Source organism: Pelecanus crispus, chromosome 9 (assembly GCF_030463565.1).
Source record: "Pelecanus crispus isolate bPelCri1 chromosome 9, bPelCri1.pri, whole genome shotgun sequence".
NCBI lineage: Eukaryota > Metazoa > Chordata > Aves > Pelecaniformes > Pelecanidae > Pelecanus > Pelecanus crispus.
In genome coordinates this window covers 40,360,131-40,380,924 of record NC_134651.1, presented here as the reverse complement: position 1 = coordinate 40,380,924, position 20,794 = coordinate 40,360,131, and the positions used below count along the sequence as shown (strand labels likewise).

General features: G+C 52.7%; 1 protein-coding gene across 1 annotated transcript in view; it reads right to left on the bottom strand.

Annotated features, from left to right (window-relative positions):
- Positions 1-220: 220 nt before the first annotated feature.
- Positions 221-20,794, bottom strand: part of RXRA (retinoid X receptor alpha) — a 38,346-nt gene continuing 17,772 nt past the window's right edge. Inside the window, exons 4-9 of the mRNA XM_075716363.1 lie at positions 18,099-18,268; positions 12,216-12,345; positions 7,215-7,347; positions 5,997-6,088; positions 4,195-4,300; positions 221-368 (exon numbers count right to left, since the gene is read on the bottom strand). Coding sequence (XP_075572478.1) covers positions 221-368; positions 4,195-4,300; positions 5,997-6,088; positions 7,215-7,347; positions 12,216-12,345; positions 18,099-18,268 — 779 coding nt within the window. The remainder of the gene's footprint in view (positions 369-4,194; positions 4,301-5,996; positions 6,089-7,214; positions 7,348-12,215; positions 12,346-18,098; positions 18,269-20,794) is intronic.

The window sequence follows — 20,794 nt, the reverse complement described above, 5'->3', positions numbered from 1 at the left end:
GGGAACCAGCGAGCAGGTCTTGAGATGCAGCAGTGACAGCAAACGGACAAGGGTGAAGGCGACGAGGAGGCGAGGACGGCAGGGGCTCGCCCCGGATCAGACGGTGCCTCCAGCGCTGGGGAGAGGAGGGAAGGACGGGCTGGGGCGGCGGTGGAGGAAAGCAGAGGAAGGGGCCCCGCGAGACCCCGGCCGGGCGAGGGACTGACCCAGCAGCAGTTCTCTAAGTCATTTGATGGGGCGCTTCCAGCATTTCCATCAAGAAGGTGTCGATCGGTGTGTCGCCTATTAGCTTGAAGAAGAAGAGGTGCTCCAGGCATTTCAGGCCGATGGACCGGAGGGCTGGGAGACGGAGCAAGAGCTTTGCGAACCTGGGGGGCAGGAGACACGACATGGTCAGACATCCCACCGGCAGCCCCGCTTCTGCCCCGACACCCAAAGCTTCTGTGGCCGCTCCTGCTCAGAAGGGCTGGGAGTCAAGACACAAACTCTTTTGCCTCCAAAGTCATGGGGCTACACCTGGTGCTGTGCAGAGAAATCACTAATTATGTCCCCAGCCTTGAAGATCAGGCAGCCACAGTGGATATTCACAACACGCACGTGCTGATAGCTGAGCTGGAAGAGTAAAATAAGAAATGGAAGGCCATCCCTGGACTCGGGTGCAGCACTGGCTTCGTGCATCTGTGTCACACGTGTGCTTTACCGTTCAGCGAGCATCCCGGGATGCTCGTGGGGTCCCTACGCCACAGCCACAGGGAAGAGGCACCATGGGACCAGCCTTGTCGCAGGCAATGGTGCAAGCAGCTGCAGCAGCTCGATCTTTGGTCAGGGAAAAGGGCAAGCAGGCGGGGAGGGGATGGAGGAGATGCTGAGTGGCGTTAGCTGGCACTTTGCTGGGCGATGCCCCTTTCCTGCAGGCACCAGGCACCATCACTGGGGCTGCTGCTGGCTGCCGAGCCCTGGGGGCTGCTGGCACGGCAGAAACCCGGCTGACAGCCGGAGGCACCCCGGGTGTGAAACCAATGGAAGGAGACAAGGGCTTTGAGGCAAAAGCTGGAAGCAACACTGCAAACCAGCCGGGACACGGGGTGTTCCCCTTCTCCCTGCCCAGCGCAGGGCTCCGCCGAGCCCCAGCCGAACAAAAGCCCTTTCTCCCCAGCCTGCCCGGCGGAGACGCTTGTCAGGTCGCACCCTCGATGTCAGGTCGCACCCTCGATGCTGGCAAGAGCAGACAGGCAGGAGGGGTGCACAGCCGGGCAGGGGAGAGCCAGGGGGGCTGGGGAGAGCTGACAGCACTGCAGGAGCCGGCCGGGGGGAAGGAGACGAGCCTGGGAGCCGGCCGGCCATGCCGGGGAAGGGCTGCTGTTTGCTGGGCACAGCAGGAGGCTGCAGAGCCAGGAGAAAGCCACCGGCTCCTGCAAGGGTGCTTCGGAGCACCCCACGGTGCCACCCCCGGGGTGCCCCCACCCTGCCCGCGCCCCCAGGGTGCAGGCAGCAACCCCAGGCACTGCGGGATGTCGCCTCCCTGCTCTCCAAACAGGGAAAAGGCCCTTTAATGGCTGGGAAAGCATTTATTTGTTTTTACTGCCGCACAATTGGGGCTTGAACATAAGCAAAGGCCGGAACCAGCCCAGGGAGAAGGAGACTTTCTAGAAAACACATACATAGACATGCATAAACATACAGATACTATATATGCACGCACACTTCTCTCTCTCTATTTTTTTTTTTTTTTTTTGCTGAGCTGGCGAGAACGGTGGGAGCAGAGCCAGGAAAAACAAATCAGTCCTACCATCCCATTCAGGAAGTTTCACTTTAAACCAAACCAGATGATGGCTCCAGCCCTCGGATACGTTTAACTGTGAGATAACCATCCCACAGCACAATGTGCCAGGGCTGCGGCCGGGAGGGGAGAAAATAGCCCCGATTCCCCACGGCTGCTCGGTGTCACGTATGCACCATGCCCTCCCTGCAGAGGAGGGGGGCGGGCTGATGCAGGGGGGAAGCACTGCTGGGTTTTTCCTAGGAATGTCTCCCTCCGTCTCATTGCTGCGGAGAAATTCCCGTTTGGTGTTTACATGGTGCTCGCGAGCTCTGGATGGCCGGGGACTAGGCTGAAGTCATGCACCAAAGGGCATCTGAAGCGGTGGAGAAGCCAAGCGCTCGCCGCAACACGGAGCAGGGGAGGGCGACTGCCACGGGCTCGACGAGGCGTTTGCTCAACCACAGGAAGAACTTGTTTCCAGCCCCAGATGGTGATCACATTGTGCCATGAGACCAGAAGGATGGAGAGAGCTCCTGAGAACTTCATTTAGCTCTTGTGCAACTCTGGACTCCCAGCCCACGAGTTAACCCTCCCAAGCCACCTGGGCTTACTCCACCATCGCCCTGCACCGCACAAGAGATGCAGTAAGGTCAGCAATGCCCAGTCACAGCTCTCAGGACAGCTGTAAGTGTGCAAAAATGTTTAAGATCCCCAAAGAAGGGTGTGAGGATCACACAAGGAGGTCCCCAGCCCAAGGTCATTCAGAGCCAGTAAGAGATCAAACTCCAGAGCCCCTGGTGCAGCTACCGGACCCAAAATGCTCCCGTACACATTGCTGATCATTGAGGTAGAGCCCTGGGGACCTGATTTTGACTGGTGGCTCAGCAACTTTGCTCAGTCGCGCACAGCGGCTTTGTGGTGTTTTGGTTGATGAAAAGCAGGGCTTGTCCCCGTGCCATCCCCCTGCCCAGCCCAGGGAGAATTAGGGTGAAGGTCCCGCTGGGTGTGTTTGACTCTGCGGTGAGGAGGGGTGAGCCTGTGGCAGCTGCATGCAAGGGCAGCACGACTCAGCTGCGGACACTGGATGCCTGTGCAAAGCAAAGAGTTCATCCTACCGGAGGAATAACCCAGGAGAGCTGCTGGCCACGATTCCCAGCGCAACTCTCTTTGTGCCAGGTACAGCTGGCTGCTCGCTGTGAGCCCTAAGGGGAGCAGAGCTCCTCTGAAACACCAGAACAGCCAAAGTCCAGGGTCTGGGTCTGGCTTTGCTTAGGAACTGCAATTTATTAATGCTTTTTGGAAAAGGAGTCAGCTTGAGAGTTGGCCTGGGGTCCATGCAAACCACCCGGGGGAGGAGAGGTAACCACCCCTGCTCTGTGCATCGTGCTCATTCCTCTCTCATCCCTCCTCACCGCAGAGGCAAACACACCCAACAGTACCTTCACCCTAACTCCCCCTGCCGCGAGCCAACCACGAGCGCCCAAGAAGCCCCTGTACAATGCATCTTTTTCCATCTGCTAGCACATTGGTACCCAAAGGGGGGAAAAAATAAGTCCCATATTACTTCTGAGGCCATGACCTGCCCACTGCATTCATCGCTGCAAGAGCATCCTTTCTTTTTTTAACCATCCAGGCACGCAAGACTGGGAATGCAGGTGAGATGCAAATCCCAGTGGCTTGGGCTGTTTTTCCCAACGTTCACGCCTCAGCGGCGATACGCACCAGCAGCAGTTTCCAGTGCTTTGCTTGGTTTCTCAAATGACTGTCAGTAACTTAACTGGCAGTTGCCAGCTTCAGGCTGTAACTGGGAAAATGCGCCCACTCAGCTCCGGAGCGGTCCAGGAAAGCATTCCTAATTCCCCCTCCCATTCCCAGCTGGATTGGGGGAGGCGGGGAGGGGAGAAAAGAGCATCAATTGAGGCTTTCACTTCCCAGCAATGATGCTCATCTGCCACCGAAAATTAACTCCGTGTGCGTCTTATTTTCGCTGTGGTTTGCTTTCCGTGGTTGCCAAAAGGGAAATGATACCCCTTCCCCCATGTGCTCATCCCACTGCTGCGGCCGCAGGAGCCGGGGCTCCTCAGGTCTCGACACCGCCGTTAGTGCCCGACCTTGTCCTGGTTGCGCTGCGTTTACTGGCATGGGAATAAAGACCTCTCTGCACTTCACAGGGGGATTTTCTAAGGACGCTCACAGCTGAAGCAGGTAGAAATGAGTGGGTTTCTCTGCAGAGAACTGTTCACTCCCAGAAGAGCAGAGAGCCCTAAATGGAAGGACCCAGCACCCATATGCTGCAGGTGCAGCGACCCCGAGGGCGGCACTCGGACCCTTCCCTGGGCTGCAGCACCCTTTGCACTGGCTGCAGCACCCATTGCATGGGGCTTTGCAGGGGGGCGAGGCTGCAGGAGGACAGGGCACAGCCAGCAACTCACCTCCCGGGCTGGTCGGGGTATTTGTGTTTGCAGTATGCCTCTAGCGACGCGTACACCTTCTCCCGTAACGCCTCCACTTCAGCCGGGTTGGAGAGACCTTTCGAGTCTGAAAGGCAACCAAAGGACCATCAGCCAAAAAAACCTCCAGGCTTTCCAGGCAGGCAAGGATCCCCCTGTGCACCCCCCAGGCCCCTCCACCCCTCCTGGCACCACCAGACCAGGGCACAGCGTGGACGCGGGGTCTGAACCCCAGGAATTCAGGGCAGTACCTAACACCTCCCGGGGAGCATTCAAGCCCTGAAAGGTTCGCCCTGTAACTACAGATCTGTTTTACTCCACCTCATACCCCAACCCCAACCATTTTGGCTCATTCCAGTGGTCACAGACCCTCATGAAAAGGGTTTAAGTCCCCCTCAAGTCCTGGGCTTGTGGGATTTCTCCCTCCAGCACTGTGCCAGGGCTGAACGCAAAGCCCCCGCTCTGGCAGGTCCCCTGCAACGCAGCGAGGATCTGTTTTTAGTAGGGTGAAAGGGACAGTCAAGCAATCGATATCCCCAAGCACATGCACCATGGGAACCTCTCCAGATTCCCCTTCTTTTACCATATACGGCTAATCCCAAATTACAGACAATAAATTACTGGTGATTACAAGGGCGGGGGGGGGAGTCAAGCAGAAAAACAAACCCACAAAACAGCAATAAACCCCACTGAAATGCCCTGGCCTGGGTTCGGTGGGAAAGGACAGAAAAAGAGCCATGCTTGGGCATAAACCATGCTCCTGCGAGGGCAGGGAGGGGAAGGGGTGGCCGCAGATGTGGAGGTCTGTCCTCAGCTATCATCTACTTCTGCTCTGGACCGACCCGCTCTAAAAAAACATAGAGAACCCCCCAACAGAGCTGTACAGGTATCTGCAGGCTGGCAGTCTACCTCCTGCTGCAGCAGGGCTTTGCTCTCCGAAATGCCGGAGACAACCCCCGGCACTGAACCACCTTCTTCCCCTGGGCAGCTGGGGCCAAGCGGGGGAAAAATGAGCAGCGTGAAGCCTCCCGGAGTCTGTAAAACTAAGCAAGATGCGGACAAAAAATAAAGTTCCTGTGTATTTTATGAGCACGCTTCATGCCGTTCACTCTCTGCAGGCTCTGCAGAGGGCTTTTCCAGAAATGCAATTAATAAAAGCCCTTGGATGTTGAGATCAGGAAACAGAGAACAACAAGGTCCATGCTCTAACTTTGCTCTAACCCATACTTTGGTCTTCAAAGATATCTACATTCTTTTTAACTCCTATTCAGGGATAACCGCCTCAAGCACCAGAACTTTCTTTTTACAGAGTTGGCTGAAACACTAAAAATAGGAAGACTCTGTATGTTGATCAGACCAAAGCCCCTCAAGCTCAAAGAACTCAGCCCATCAGTAGGAGTCAGCTCCAAAAGCAGCATTCCCCATCTCCTCAGACGATCACAGCCAAGTCCCAGCCAAGGCTGCACCCTGCATGAAGAATATTTTGGACCACGAAACTGTGCTGCCCTCTGCAAAGGGGGAAACACTCCTTGGAAAGGGAGGCCTGGAGAGCAACCCTGGGCATGGATCCAGATCCATCCCTGACCTGCAAAGGACATGCTTGTAACGTGGCAGACGCATGTGCAGCACTTCGTTTGACTTTCATCCTTGCCTCTCTTCCTCGCCCTGCCCTCGGGAGTTGTGTGCCCTCGGTTATTTGCAGTGGAGCTTTATAGGTAAGAAAAGGAGCCAAAAGGACACAGCATCAGCCAAGAGAGGACAGGAGAGAAGGTAACGGCATGTACCGGGGTTGAAGAGGACAATGGCTCGCAGGCAGCCTAGCTCTGTCTTGTCCATCTGCATGTCTCGCATTTTTGACACGAGTTCTGTCAGTACTCTGCAAGGGACAGAAATCACAGGCATCAGCATTAAAAAGAAATGGAAAACCACCCAGGTGTCAGACCCAGAGTGAGGTCCTCTGGTGCATGGTTAATGAAGTCATGGGATAGTGCTCGCTTATACCAGCTGAGGATATGCCCTCATTTTCCTCCGGTATCAAAAATAGCTCATTAGGAACATCAATAGTGCCTGTGAGATACAACAGGGACCATAAAAACTGGCTTCATACATTCACCGAGAGGCTTTGGCACCTGAGAAAGCTGCCTAAAAATAAAAAATAAAAATATAAAAAAAAACCCCAACAGGTATCTAAAAGCAATTTCCTCTGCCGGTAATTTTTATTACTCCCTTTGCTCTTACTGCAGGTGCCGGTCTTGAAATATTTTCCACTGATTGCCCAGTTTCCCCTGTTAGATCCTGCAGTGAAGTCATGATCTTGCACTTATGACCTCACAGGAAACCAATGATGTCACCCAGGTCCGAAGAACAATTTCCTTGCAAAGCAAAGAAGCAAAGGTGAGCTGGTTTCAACTAAGCCATATCAAGATGAGTCTCGGGCAGAGAAATAAGCCACAAGTTAAGTGGCATCTGGAGCCACACTGGGGGTCAAACCCCCTGGAAGTCTGGCTTTAAAACACTTTCCCAAAGCACGAGATTAAAGAGCCCTCGGGAAACGCCTGTGGAACCTGCTGGGTATTTTTGGTGCTTTTTCATTGTGAAAATAAAAATCACGTCTTGGTCCAATTAAAGATGAAAAGAAATAAAGGAGCGGCCTCCTCATAACATTAGAAGGCATCTGGACCCCATGAAAAAGGCTTTGATTAGCACTGGGCAGCCCTCGCCCTGACTATTTTGGGCTGTTGGTTTCTGCAGGTTTAAGAGGAGGGATTTAACGTCATTGCCTGCAGCAAGGACCATGACATTTCCATGCACGCCGTGGGACGGACACGCCTTGGCCCGGGCTCCTCCGACCACGAGCCCATGTGCCAACGCATCTCCATCCGACCCCTCAAGCAGGTTGCAACGATGGGAATGGAGGCGGACCGGTGCGGCGACAGAGCCGGGGATGTCTAGGCAAGGTGGCCTGGGATGTGTTCCCCCCATCCATCCCTCCCTCTGCCCACCTGTCGAAGATGGCCCCGACGCCAGCACTGTGCGCGCTGTTCCGGTGCACGTGGAGCCCGGTGGCTAAGAGGATCCCGTCTTTCACGGCTATGGAGCGGTGGGAAAAGGAGGCGATTAGGAGCTCATTCCACCCTGGGGAGGAGAAAACAACCAAGGCTGCAGGTTAGAGCCACGGGGTCCTCAGTGGGTTCGGGGAAACAGCAACATCACCTCCCCGGCGCGAAAAAGAGAGGAGGAAACCACTCAAGAGCCACCTCTGCTAGAGTAACGGGGCTGGATGTGGGAAGAGAGCGGGGAGCCAGCCCCTTCTTGGATGTCAGGGAAGGAAAAAACCATTAAGGAGCAAATGCACTAAAAATATAACGCTAATAAGGGAAGCGGTTTCCTCTATAAACCTTGCAGGCACCAGAGCAAACAGCTCTCTGCCCTGCTCCTCTCCCTGCGAACCTACGAGTGGGTGTGGAGCCCTGCGTTCCCCCTCTGACCTTATACTCCCTGCCTCCGAGCAGTTAAAGACCTATTAACGCTTTGTATCAGCTAATTGGGCTCGTTTTCAGGCCATAATGGGACACAAAAGTTCATTCACCATTATTCAGCTGTGTAAACGGGGACCATGAAAACTCTTGCCTGCAGCTTTGTTGCTTCTGCCATATAAATTCTGGTAGGGATTGCCTCTCCTCTTCCCTGTGGCTGTACAGGGATGTCCCACGTCCATCACTTCTCCACTAACAGCTTCCCATAGCTGCTTGGAAATCAGCTTTTGTCTTAGTAGTTACTGGACGTGCTACTTCAGGAGATAGGAAAACACATCCTCTGAGGCTGGACACTATGGGAGCAGTCTGGGCTTAGGGCTTAGTTACAAATGGGGAAGGGAAGGGAGATGCAACCTTCCTCCCTGCCTCCCAGCTCCCTTTCCTAATTTAACACATCCTCAAATTCTTAAATCCGCTACCAGCTGAGTTCAAGAATGCCTGAAACAAACCCATACAGGAAGAAATGCTGTAAACTTTTGAAGGGTGGAAATTTTGGTGACTTTGAACCAGGGGAGGCATCTTCAATAAGACAAGACGGGTCTTCTGCAACCCTAGGGAGTCTCACGCTCATCGCGTGGCTGATTTACCCAGCCTGAAAACGTTCTGGTGTCCAGAACACAGGGCTGCTTGGCAGGGTCCAGAAATGTCTTTCCACAGGCTGGAAAAGCAATGCAACAACGTCCTTCACCTCCTCTCCTGCCACAGAAACATGTCTTTTCTTGCTGTCTGGAATAAATACAAGGTCTACATATGCTGTATTTACCTACCGTTGCAGAGATGGGTTGTGCCATTAGAAATGTTGACAAGGAATAAAGTTCACTCTTTCCTAAGTGGCCACAGGATGTTTCCACCCCAATCATGGGAACATTTTTTTGGCTATTTACTGGGCGAGGCCTGGCACTTGCAGACAGATTGCAACACTGTGAAACCCAAGGAGGATGGAGGGGAAGACGTGGGACTGCACCAGGAGCCTGCAGGAACTGTGCTCCATGGCTGAAGAGGACTTCCCAAAACCGTCTGGTGGGTCTCCCAGATCCACAGAAAGGTTCTGCAGGTGTCTCCCAGCAGCCATCACATGCAGACCCACAGCAACTCCGCCTGCAGCCCCTCCACGCAGCTCCAACCAACAGAAACCAGGGCTGGTTCACAACGTCCCTCCACGACACCAGCATTCACAACTCTGCCCTGACTCTTGGCCATCACCCAACACCCCTCTGCCCCAGCAGTGCCAAATCCAGCCTCCAGCTTTCCAGGAATACATGAAAGTGGTGAAAAGTGGCTGCAGGGTACTGCCAGCATCTGTGCTGGGCTTATTCCAGCTAAGGAGCACTGGATTAATGAGCATCCTTCAGCTGAATTATTCCCATTTAGAGCTGGGATGTTTTGGCTGAAATGGGGAACCTATTTCTACTTGGTGCTTTCACCAGAGCATCCCCAAAGAGCTGAAAAGATAGAGGCAGGCAGGAAAAATTAGGTATAAGCACAGGCAGCAAACCTGAGTTAGAGAACAAACAAGTCTACCCAAGGAGTTTTGCATTTCAGCCCAAGCTCTGGAGAAGCAGAGCAGATTTCTTTGACGCTTGTGACTCCTTTCTCATCAAACAAGGTGGCTGCAGCCTCCAGGGATGCTTTGGCTCCTCTGGGGTAGGGAATGCACCTGGCAGGGCAGTGACCATGGTGTTAATCCATCTCACTACCAAGTTTCCCCACCAGCCCTATGACATGAACTGCAGCTGCAGAGATGTAGTGCTCAGCATCCTTTGCCAGGCTGGCCCCAAAGCAGAGAAAACATTGGGTTATTGCCGCCTCAGCCATAGCAAGCTTGGAAACAAGAAAACCCAGGGAAAACAGGCTGAAAAAGCTGGCTTTCCTTCTCCTCCAGAAAGCTCAGAGAAGGAAGATTTTTAAAGGATTCAGGATTAGAGGAAAGCTACTGCCGGCCCATCCAGCACTGCTCCTCCAAAGATGTGTGCTCCACTTAATTTTGCCTCCAAGGATGCATGACTGAACCTGACTGATGCTCTTAGCTAAATTTTAACACTTAAATATTTCATGGGCAGCCTTTCTCAGCAGGCCACTCTCCCCACTCAATAATAGATAGAGCCACTGGTTAAAAGACTTGGGGGAGGTTATCTGAGGCCCTGACAGAGATGCTTGGAGCAGGGAGCCCATCAGAGCCGCTCCAGGTGCTCAGCCCACCTCATGGCCATGGAGTTAGAGCCACCATGAAATTTGGGACATAATGGGGGCTGCAGCCCCCTCTCCTCCCGCCCCGTGGAGTTGCCCCTCCAGGATGCCAGCTCAGAGTTGGTCATAACAAGCACCAGCACAGAGGAGAGAACATCAGGTCAGAAAATCTCCAGCTCAGCTTTCATTAGCCGCCTTCTAAAGAGAAAGAAAAGCCTTGAACTGTTGTTGCAGGGTTTGTTTCCATTTCACAAAAGAAAAAGGCAGCTTTTTGTCTGAATCCAGTTCTTCCCTGCAATATTTGAATAAAGCCCTCAAAGATTCCTACAGAGATGCTTCACCTACTCATCCACTCTCACAAGAGGTTCGAGACCCTCTTCAAAAATACACTTTTTGTATTTTCCAGAGAGGGCCCTGGGCCAGCTCTGGCAATACTCACACCCACGGAAAAGTCAGGGGAGCACCTTCACCAAAGGGCTAGCAGGAGCCGTGCAGGGAGGGCATGGGACTTGGCCACGTCTGCAGCAAGAATAAAACCCCCAAATTCTCCATTCCCAGAATACTGCTGTAACCACTATATGAAATGTGACTATAAAAATCTCCTTTCAGTAATACAAGAAGAGTGGAAAACCTACACCAGTAAACGGTGTGACTTAATCACCCAGAAACCATTGAGGTCAAGGATTTCAGAGAGGTTGCAAGAGGGACTGGGTATCTGTATGTAGGGCCAAGGTACACAGTTACATTGGTTGACAGTCAATAAAAAATTGCTGAAAGTATTAAGATTCATGCATTTGGGTTGCAGTCAGCCTTATTAAACAGAATGACAGAAAGTGTTTGTGTGGTGGGAAGGGAGAAATACCAATCCCATCATCTTCCTACTCTGGAGCCCTTATATACCTTCTCCTGAAGCAACCTGGACAGACCTTGGACCAGAGGAGTTCTGGCAGTTCCTATATTTTGTGTTGAAGTGCATATTTCGCACTTGGTTCTTAAAGTACTTTCCTGCCCAATTTCATGCATTTATTTTGGGGCACACACTTTCTACAGTAAGAAGCCAGGAACGCTGCCATCACGGTGGATCAGCAGCGTCTTGTCTACAGAGGCTGCTAACTCGAGGCCAGAAGAGTGCAGAGTGAGAGGCACAAACCCGGCAGGGTCTTCCCCTCCTGAATTCCCTACAAAAGTGCATTTTGGGGAAACAAAAGGAACTTTTAAAACCACCAGGGACTTCAGAGTCCCTGGCTTACTTGGGTTTGGCTGCGGGACTGGTTCACTCCAGGAAGCTCACAAGCTCGCCCTTCTCTGAGGCTGCACCTCTGCTCTGCACCAGACTCCTCCATCATTCCCTTTTGGATTCCCTTGACTACTTCAAGTAGCCAAGGTCGGTGTGTCTCATTGCCAAGCGGAGACCTGGGTGTCACTGCCAACCGTCAAGGACTCCTCGTTTCCTCTCCCAGTCTCACCCTTCGCATGGAGTTAGTCATTTGCTGGCAGCCACTTCATCTGTCCCACTGACAACTTCCCTCTCTCTTTGTTTAAGGGAGCAAAACTCTCCGCTGCATCAAGCCAAGCCTTTTTAATCACTTATCTGATGATTGGAGCTATGCAAAGAGCTTCATGCCTAAAATGCACCTCCGTCGAGCTCTGCTCTTGACTTCTTGCCCTCCTCAGCCTTTGTGCATAACTTGCCAGCAGTAGGGGCTTGAATTTACTTGGTGGGAGAAGACCCTTTTCACAGCTAACTGCTTTTCACCTCCCAAAGCCTCCATTCTTGCAGACCCCCTACTGCAAAAGGAAATTTAAAATAAGCCCAGAGAATTTTATTTTCATCTTGGTGGGTGGGAGAAGGAGGTTGATAAATTCTTCTCCCCTTTCTGGTTTTAATTATGATCAAACATTTGAGTTTGATGAAATTTCATGGAGTCCCAAGCCTACTTGGTCTTTCAAGTCTCAGCTTGGGAGGAAGGCAGTGCATAGCTCCCTTGGTTTAAATCACCCGGCGCACATCTCCAAGCGCCTCGCTCATCAGAGATGAAGCCGGGCCATTTTTCAGCTGATTGGCAGCTGGTGCAACATTTTGGATCACATTCAGCAACATGTCCCTTGGGGCTTTTTAAACCCTATTTAGCAATTGAATTATCAGAGGCTATTACTCAGAATCAGTTAAAGGCTTTCAAGTTGCCGGGACCTAAATCTAAGCATAATACCTGTCACCGTTGAGATGTAGCATTCCTACAGCCCCATGCCAGAGCCCGCGCAGGGACGGTTCCCACTCACCTGCTCTGAGCAAGATGACCTGGTCGTCCAGGGGCAGCTCGGAGAAGTGGGGGATCCTCTTGGCCCATTCCACCAGCGTGAAGAGCTGTTTGTCTGCTGCCTGGCATATGTTCGTCACCGGGTCATTGGGCTGCCAAGAAAAGGAGATTGAAAGGCTGGGAGAAAGCAGAGCAAGGAGAATAGGAGAGGCTGGAGGAGTAGCTGAAGGGTCTTGCTGCCTCCCTGCTGCAGGGAAGGACCCCAAAATCAGGAGCACCCCAGAAGTGGATGTTATCAGTCACAGGGAAAGGAGGTGACTTGGCTTCTCCACCACACAGTTTTAAGTAGTTTTTAAGCAAGCTCCAAAACAGGAACCAGGAGTGTTGAGACCTAACATCCATCACAGTGACTGATGAACCAAACTAGCTCCAGCCCGGGGACAGGCAGGCTTCTGCACCCATGCAGCATGCACGTTCCCCGTGCCAGCATGTCCCAGCTCGATAAACCAGCACCAGAGGGGGCATTACAGAAAAGAAAAAAAAAAAAAAAAAAAAAGAGAAAAACCTTTTCCTTTGAAATATTATCCAGTAACAAAAAACATCTGCTCTCAAGGAGGACAGTCAGCCTAAACATGCCAAATCCCTGTTTAAAGGAACTGCTAACAGCTCAAGTGGGCTTGTGATTAGGAACTGGAAGAGACTGTCTAACCCCAGCAAAGACAGACCTCACTAGTACAAGTGTGTATATAGGGTTTACCTCTCTGGACAGGGATGTAAGAGCCTCTCCACATATCCCACTGTAATCCCTGCTGATACCTAGCAGCTTTGATTGTACAATTCTTTTTCTTCCATATCCTTAAAAGAGCAGTTTCCAAATCGGAGGAGGATGAGTGTTTACTTCACCCCCAGATTGCAGGGAGAAGGGGTGCAAGTTGAGCGTGGCCGAGCAGACACGAACGCCAGCGTAACCTCTCCCTCTGGCAAGAGTCTCGGTTGCAGCAGGACAAGGCCGTTCCTCACCATGAGCTGGCTGCTCTATGGCAAACCCCTCTCCCAGGCTGCACAGATGAGGACCGTGCTGCTGAGTCTCACTCGTGCCCCCCGGAGCCATGCCCGGTCCCCTCCGCTGTCCTCTGGCAGCAAACACAAACCCTGTGCCTCAGTGGCCAACATCTCCCATTCTCCAGGCTTAAAATAACCAGCATCTGGCAAGCTCAGGGGCACCCGCCTTCGAAGTATTTTCACCTGTTGCATGCAGAGATGGATGGGAATGGGCTTGCATTCAGCAGCGCAGCTGAGGAGCAGGGAGCATTGTTACAGGGATTTTCCCCTCCTTGCTCTGCCCATCTCCAGCAGCTCCCCGAGGAGTGCAAGGGCAGGGCAGTCTCCCTCCGAGGGAGCTGGGGCTCCTTCCTGGGGAAGGAGATGTGAGCAGGGACTGGGCTCTTCCCCAGAAGAGGGAGAAAAGATGGGATTTCCTCTGGACAACAGGAAAACCCTAAACTGGGTGTGAGGAGGAGCTTTGCAGGGTTGTTTCTCTGGAAACACAGGGACCGTCCGCTTTCAGAGGCATTTGCCAGAAGGGTGAGAAGGGACACCCTTGGCCCAGGGGGTCAAGGATGATAGGCACATCACCAGCGTCAAGTCATCCGAGTTTGGTCAGCAAGCTGGAGCAGCCAGGTGGAGAACCCAAGCGTCCCGGCTCCCACGGGGTGGGATTGGGATGGAGCCCTGCATGCCCCGGAGCAGGACACGACTTACGGGAGACCCCATGCTCCAGCAGAACCTGACCCATGAAGCAACAAGTGCCTGCACAGTCCCATGAAAGGGGTGTTTTAGGAAAGTTAGATGTTTTTGCCAAAGCTTTTATCACGGGTTGCTTCTGGGCTGGTTGTCACTGTCTCTAGGACTCACCCTGATGCAGCAAGCTGGGCTCCAGGTCTCCCAGCCCAGGCTGTATCACGGCTGCTCTGCAGGCAGCACAAGTTGTACCCAGCCTTCCATGCTTCATATAAAGCCTCAGCAAGGGGCCCAGCCTTTAATTACACCTCAGACGGCAGTTCCTGGAACCACCACGGTGCTTCCTGGCAGAACTTAATCACTGTAGCTCGAGAGGCAGCTAAAAGTATCATCCCTGCAGGCTGAAAGGGCCCTGCCTGTCTCCAGGAGGGGATCTGCAAAGCGGTGCTAGAAACCCTCCCCATGCATGGTAAACAAATCCCCTCCTGCAGTAAATAGCAAGGGCACAGTGCCGGAGTGTGACAGAATGAAAGGACATGCAGGCACCTGATCCTTCTGGAAAACCGGAGCTTGGAGACATCTTCCAGAAAGTGGTGACTTGAAACCAGCTGCTCAAAGGCCAATTAAAAGCTAATGGGGATAACATCTCTCAGTTACAGGCTTTGCCTTTCAGTGGCCAGGAGCCCATCTGAGGTGGTGCTTACACTGCAAGAGCCCAGCGTTGCAGCTGCTGGGGACACGGGGCAGAGGCAAACCCATCCTCGCGCCTCGTCGTGCTGCCCGGGGACAAGGTACCTGCCGAGGGCGTATGGCCAGTGCCCAGCTCCCAAGGGAGCGGGATCACACGGGGTCTGGGAGCTTCCTGGGACACACAGAGTGGAGGAATCCTGCAGCCATGCTCATTTACAGCTTGTGGAACCTCCCAAAGGGTTTAGCCCCTTTGCCATGGTCAGAAGCCAGACAACCGTCACAATTAGCAGCTATTTGCAGGGGCTGAAGAGCTGTTATCTGGGGCTCACTGGTGCAATTACTTCAAGTGAGTGTTTTAGTGATGCTCCTCGAAACGCTAGTCTTGGCGCCCTCCTACCACCCAAGGCAGGAGAGCAGATTTGCAGGGGCACATCCCTCTGTCTTAGCTGCTCTCTGCCTGGCTCAGCATCCTTCCCCGTCCTGTCTGTGCCACCCACAAGGATCACACCCCACTGTACTCCCCCTTCCCCATCGTGGGCTTCAACCCATGAACGTACCCCATCCTCTCTGGTGTCAATCAAGGCGTCAGGACAGAGCCCCAGGTCCCCTCCCTGGTCACGTGCTCGGAGCAGCACACTTCACCAGCAACAACGTGTGTAGATACCAGGGTTGCTGGAACAGCTCACAGGCTGCAACCCCCCTGCCCTTCCCTTTTACCAGCTCTGAGGACTCTGCTGAAGCCCCAAAATTGGGTCCCACACTGTCCTAGGTGGAAGAAATCAGTGCCAGTGCCAGCCTGGCAAAGCAGAGGGACCTCCCTCAACCAGAGGTGGGATCTCTGCTCTCAGAGCAGCCAGGGCACCTTGGCACAAGGTGACAGTCACAGACGTGAGAGCGTCTGGGACAGGAGGGTGTTAGCTCCTGCAGCACCCTGCCACCTCCGTCCCAGCCTGGCACAACCCCGTGAAAACGTCCTTGCAAGCGCTGGAGCTCTCCAGCTCACCGGCAGCGTTCAATGCAGATGGGCTAAGGTGCAGGGGTGCAAATAAATGACCCAGCATACCAGGCCAGGAGGAAACAGCTTGTGTTTTACCCTGTGTCTATTAGGGACTGAATTTGTCTGCCTTTCCATCACACGGGCTCTCTGGGGAGGGCTGGGAGGAGGGCAGCTCCTCCGTCTTCCCTCACCTCATCCGGTGGCCTCGTCACTGCGAGCTGCTGATCTCATACATCTGCTAAACCTGCTACAAATGTCACCTCATCGACAGAAGCCGCTTGACAATAATAGGGCATTTCAACAAGCCTCCTTCTTCTATTTAGATGCAACACACATCCTTGTTCACAGTAATGCGTGTTGAATTATGCAGGAACCAGCTTTCAATTTGCTACAAGAGGCTGAGGAGACGCAGTGCCAGACGAAGCCATTTATTTCAGCTCGCTCTCTGGGGTTTGTTTTCAAGTCAGCACAACACTGGCTACAACTCCCCTGAAGTATTTTTAATCCTGATAGCTGTCAGAGCCTCTCCGAGTCCCTCGCTAACCACGGCTGAGCTGCCTCCTCCAAAAAAGCCCCTTGGAGCTTCACGGCAGAGTGGGACCCTCCGGCTGGAGGGCATCGCTGCCTGCAGGGTGCAGCTGGGGTCTCAAATGCCGGGGGGAGCACCATGGCCCTGTATCTGCTTCCGGAGAGTTTCCCTTGGGAATCGCCTCTGTCCTTAGCAGGAAGCCTTATGCACCGAAAAGCTTCACTTAGCAAGCCAGCCATTAAGTGTCCTTGCAGGTAAAGGCCAAAAAGAGCATCCCGCAGAGGCAGTCAAGACAAGGAGCAGCCTGACTCCGAGATCTCTTGTCAAGCCCTGCCAGATAAGGTATTCCCTGCTCAATCCTCCAGCCTCATATGAAGAAAGAGATAAAGTAGTATTGTAGCAGAAAATAAATACTGCAGAGTCCTTCCACTTCCCAGAAATAGCTGCATTTCATCACCGCAGCCTCACAGACACCTAGCACAGAGCAATAGGAAACGCAGAGGGATATTTCAGCGTATGTTCCTGCTCTCCTGGGTTAGCCAGCCCGCCCGCTTGCAGATCCCCAGCTGCACCTCCGTGCTCCCCTGAGGGACTGCCAGGCAGCCAGGAGACGCTCCCCACTCCAGCCTCCCCCCGCCCCAGCAGCAAGGCTGGCAATAGCTGGCAGGGTGTCGGGGCAGTGCATACCCTCCGCAGCCCTGATGCCACCTTGCAGCAGCGGTGCCCTTTCCTGCTAACAGAGCACGCCGTGGGATGGTGCGTGCCTGCCAGAAGGCATCGCCTAAGGCAAATGAGAAATTAAACATGTGCGGCTGACCCTGGCCCCAAAAGCGCACGCACAATGGCGCATGGCAATTTATTTTGTCCCCTCTCCCCCTCCTTCTCTTTGCTTTGAGACTTCCCGGTCCCTCAGTATCCCAGCCCCCCCGCAGCGTACCCAGGGACAGGGGTCATTAGCCCCACTCCTGACCCTACTGCTGTATTAGGTGCCTCAACTGCAGTCCTACCTTTTAGAGGCATTCCTCTCTTCCCATTACTTTCACGGGAACGGGGGCTACTGAGGAATGGGGACTGCATCCTAAATGCTGCCTAGACTGGGCAGCAAGTACGTGCTCTGCGCCAGGGCTCTTTATGAGGGCTTTGCATAGGGTCTATCCTAGAAAGAGAATTTCAGGGGATAGGTTGGCTCTCACATTTGGAAGTAGTTGCTTTGCAGGGAGGCTTTCTCTAAGCAAGGCTATAACCTGCTGATAAGGGGATCTCTTAGGAAAGGGACCAAGACAGTTTCCCTCATCACAGCTTCTCACTCTCTTCCTATTTCCCTGTCCGCTATCTCTTGTTTACACAAGGTCCTCTTAGAGCCTGGTTGCTTCGAGCAGGTCCAGTTATAACACAAGCTTGGGAAAGGAACTTGAAAGCATACTTCTCCAGGTTTTTTCTTCTTAGAGCCAAGCAGCTGTGTAACTCTGCATCTGAAAAGTCACGCCCCAATTTTACAACTCTTATCTCTTTGCACTTCAGCCGCACAGCTCTGTTTATTGGCTTGACTGGACTCTGAGCTCTTCAGAGCATGGAGTATCTTCCCGCCTTTTAGCACTAAGGGCTGTTAACTAAAATAAAACCTTCTCTGTGACCCTTTCTAATTATGCCTTACAGTATCTGTTCCTTCGCTACGGCAGTGAGACGGACAAGTACCAGTGCTGCTGGTTGCGCAGGGGCAGAAGGGCTCGCTTTCCTCACGCTTTCATCTAAGCTCACACGCGGCATCTACAGCAGAGCTAAGAAGTTGCATTTCTGAGCTCTGCTTATTTCTTTTCCCCTAAGGTAACTCCTCTCTGACCTAGGCTCGCTGCTGTATTCCTGCTAGGTCAATCCCAAGGCCCCACAAGCCATCCGTCCTGCCCCCTGTGCCCAGGATGGGGATGGGGCCAAGGGGAGAGGTGCCTTACCGAGCTCGGCGTCAAGCCCATATTTGCTTCAATGTACGTCTCTGTCTTTGGCTCCACTGCGAGTTCAGCTTCCAAGATCTTCTCCACGGGCATGTCCTCGTTAGCGCTACTTGTTGACTCCACCTCATTCTCGTTGCGGTCCTTCCCCCGCTGCCTCTCCTCCTGGACGGCTGGAAGTGGACAGAGAAGGGACAGTGTCAGTCTAGGGCTGCCGGCCACGGTGTCACAGGCTGAGCCGGGACCCTGAAGCTCCACGGAGCTACAGGAGTTACTTATCCACGAAAATCTAAAGCATCCTCAGACCTGTAGGACCACACAGACTTCTGATGCCTTGTTCTCCCACCTGGCCTTTCCACCAGTGTGGTCAGTGGGTCTCGGGCTTGGAGAGTCCAAGGGGGTGTAAGGTTTGGGGAAGCCGCCGAGCAGCCCCGGCCTGGGAGAGCTGCTCCGCGTGTGCTCCCCTGGGAGCACGGAGAGGGAGGCTCCTGCTCAGACTTGGCCTCTGCCGGGAAACTGTCCTTTCTGCAGGGGGAGAACTCCTGGAAACAAAAAGGCTAAAGACAAATGACGAACAGCAAAGGAAGCAACACGGCGAGCTGCCGCGGGAGAGGGAAATGGACGGGTGAAGTGATAGCATAAAGGAATCCTAAAGAAAAGAGAAATCGGTCAGTTTAAAGCCTAAGTCCAGAGTTCATCCATCTTCTGAGCCTGTTAGTGCTGAATTTCCATCGAGGTCATGGCATGCATCTAGTTCCCTGGTCCAGCAGTGATGCTGGCGGCTGCCGCGAGGCTCCGTGGCAGGACGGTGCTCCCGTGGGACAGGAGCTGGGAGCAGGGATCTGCCGGCAGGCGTTGTATGCAAACCAGCATGCTATCTTTGTCTCTGGGCAATTTCTAGACAGGAGAGACCTGTCCCAAATCCTGTGCGGTAGGAATAATCGAGCCAGAAGCATGTCACATGCTGATGAGTTAATGTCTGAGCAGCACATAGATGAAAAACACTTATTAGATGCTAATAACATTATTATTAATGATCTCCCTTTGAAACCAGCACACACGCTTTCCCTAAACTTGGAAAGTAGCTTTATGCAGTTACATCGGTAACTATCTCTTTGTCAACCACGATGTTACATACCCTAAATCACACACTTTTCCACACACCGTTGTTTCCCACAGTGCATTTTAGCCCAGTCTAGCTGAGAACAGCCCAAGCAACAGGAGTTTTCATCACTGGTCATGAGAGATAACTCCCAGAACTTATCCAGCCTTTTGCTGAGGCCCAAATGAGGCATTCGGTAATGAAAAAGGCCTGCTATTTATTGACAATTATCCTAACACTTTACCTCTCTGCTGAATTTGAAGCTGGTTACGTGATGTTAAGAGAAAGCAGCAGGGGCACGGGTATTGTTCCAGGGAAATCAGAGCTGTCTATAACACAATAAGGCTTTTTAGGCAATCAGTGGGACCAGCTCTACGCCAAGCGCAAAAATAAAACCTAGAATATAAAACTTATTACTTAAAAACCAGGAAATTAAGACACGTGCTAAAAGAGTCCTATATGGACGTTGATCCCATTAACCCAGCACCACCCCAGCATGCGAAGGCCTGGGGCTGATTTCCATGGCTCGCCCTCCCCTCCTGCAGCAGCCACTGGTGCAGCGCTGCCGTTTGCTGCACGTCAGCGGTGCTCAGACTCCTTCCATGTGAAAGCTGTTATGCAAAAAGCGAGAGGTTATTTTTTGCAAACTGCTCTTAAGTTTACGGGCTGCAGAGGCTCCCGAGGCCCACGCAACGTTTTCTGCTTGGTCTGCCAGAGCCAGGTAAGCTGCTGCTGTCAGAGCTCAGATTTGTGTCATGGCTTTTGTCCATCTGGCTCTTGTCTGGCACGTATTCTTCTCTCCACTTTTTCAGGCCAACATAAAATCCTGCTTAAATTTCTCCCCCCACCCCTACTCCTGCTTTCTCAATCATCAAAAGGCTAGAAATTTTTGCTTAATGCCAACTCTTCTTCAACAGAACAGATGCACCAAAACTCCTCTGGGCACATTAGAAGAGATAAAACACCTACTAAATAACAGAAAAGCCTAAGAGAAAAGCAAACCCTCAACAAATGGGATTTTATAAAATGACTTAAATGCCAAAGACCTCATGCACAGTCACAGCAGGTCTCAAGGATAAAGGTGCAAAGCGTGGTTCCTTGCTCTGAGATCAACCACCTCGGCCGCTGGGGCTGCTCCGCCGGGAATGCGCGTTAGTCCAAAAAACACATCCTCTTGCTCAGCTGCCAGTGACTTAGCTGGACACTGGGATTTGTGGGAAAGTACTGCAGAGCTCTGGGGAGACAGTGGCTACCTAAAGCCTTAAATCTGAAAATCTCAACCTCATCAAAACCAACAGTCACGTTCTTGAGGGTGAAGAATCAGATACACTTGAAAGTTATAGGAAAGTAAATCTTATAGGTCATCACGACAGATGACAGCAGTATTTGCTAGTGATTAGGCTGAATCTAGCTGATATAAACGATGGATGGAAGAGACAGATGGAAAGAGATTATATACATAAGTAGTTATTTCTGTTGATCTGTGCTTTGAGCTGCTACACCAGAAAGCTGGTGCTGTTGCTCGCTGCAGAGCTGGTCAGTGGAAAGCTGACTCATCCCAGCCTGCTTAGCCCCACGCAAAACCCTTGACACTCGC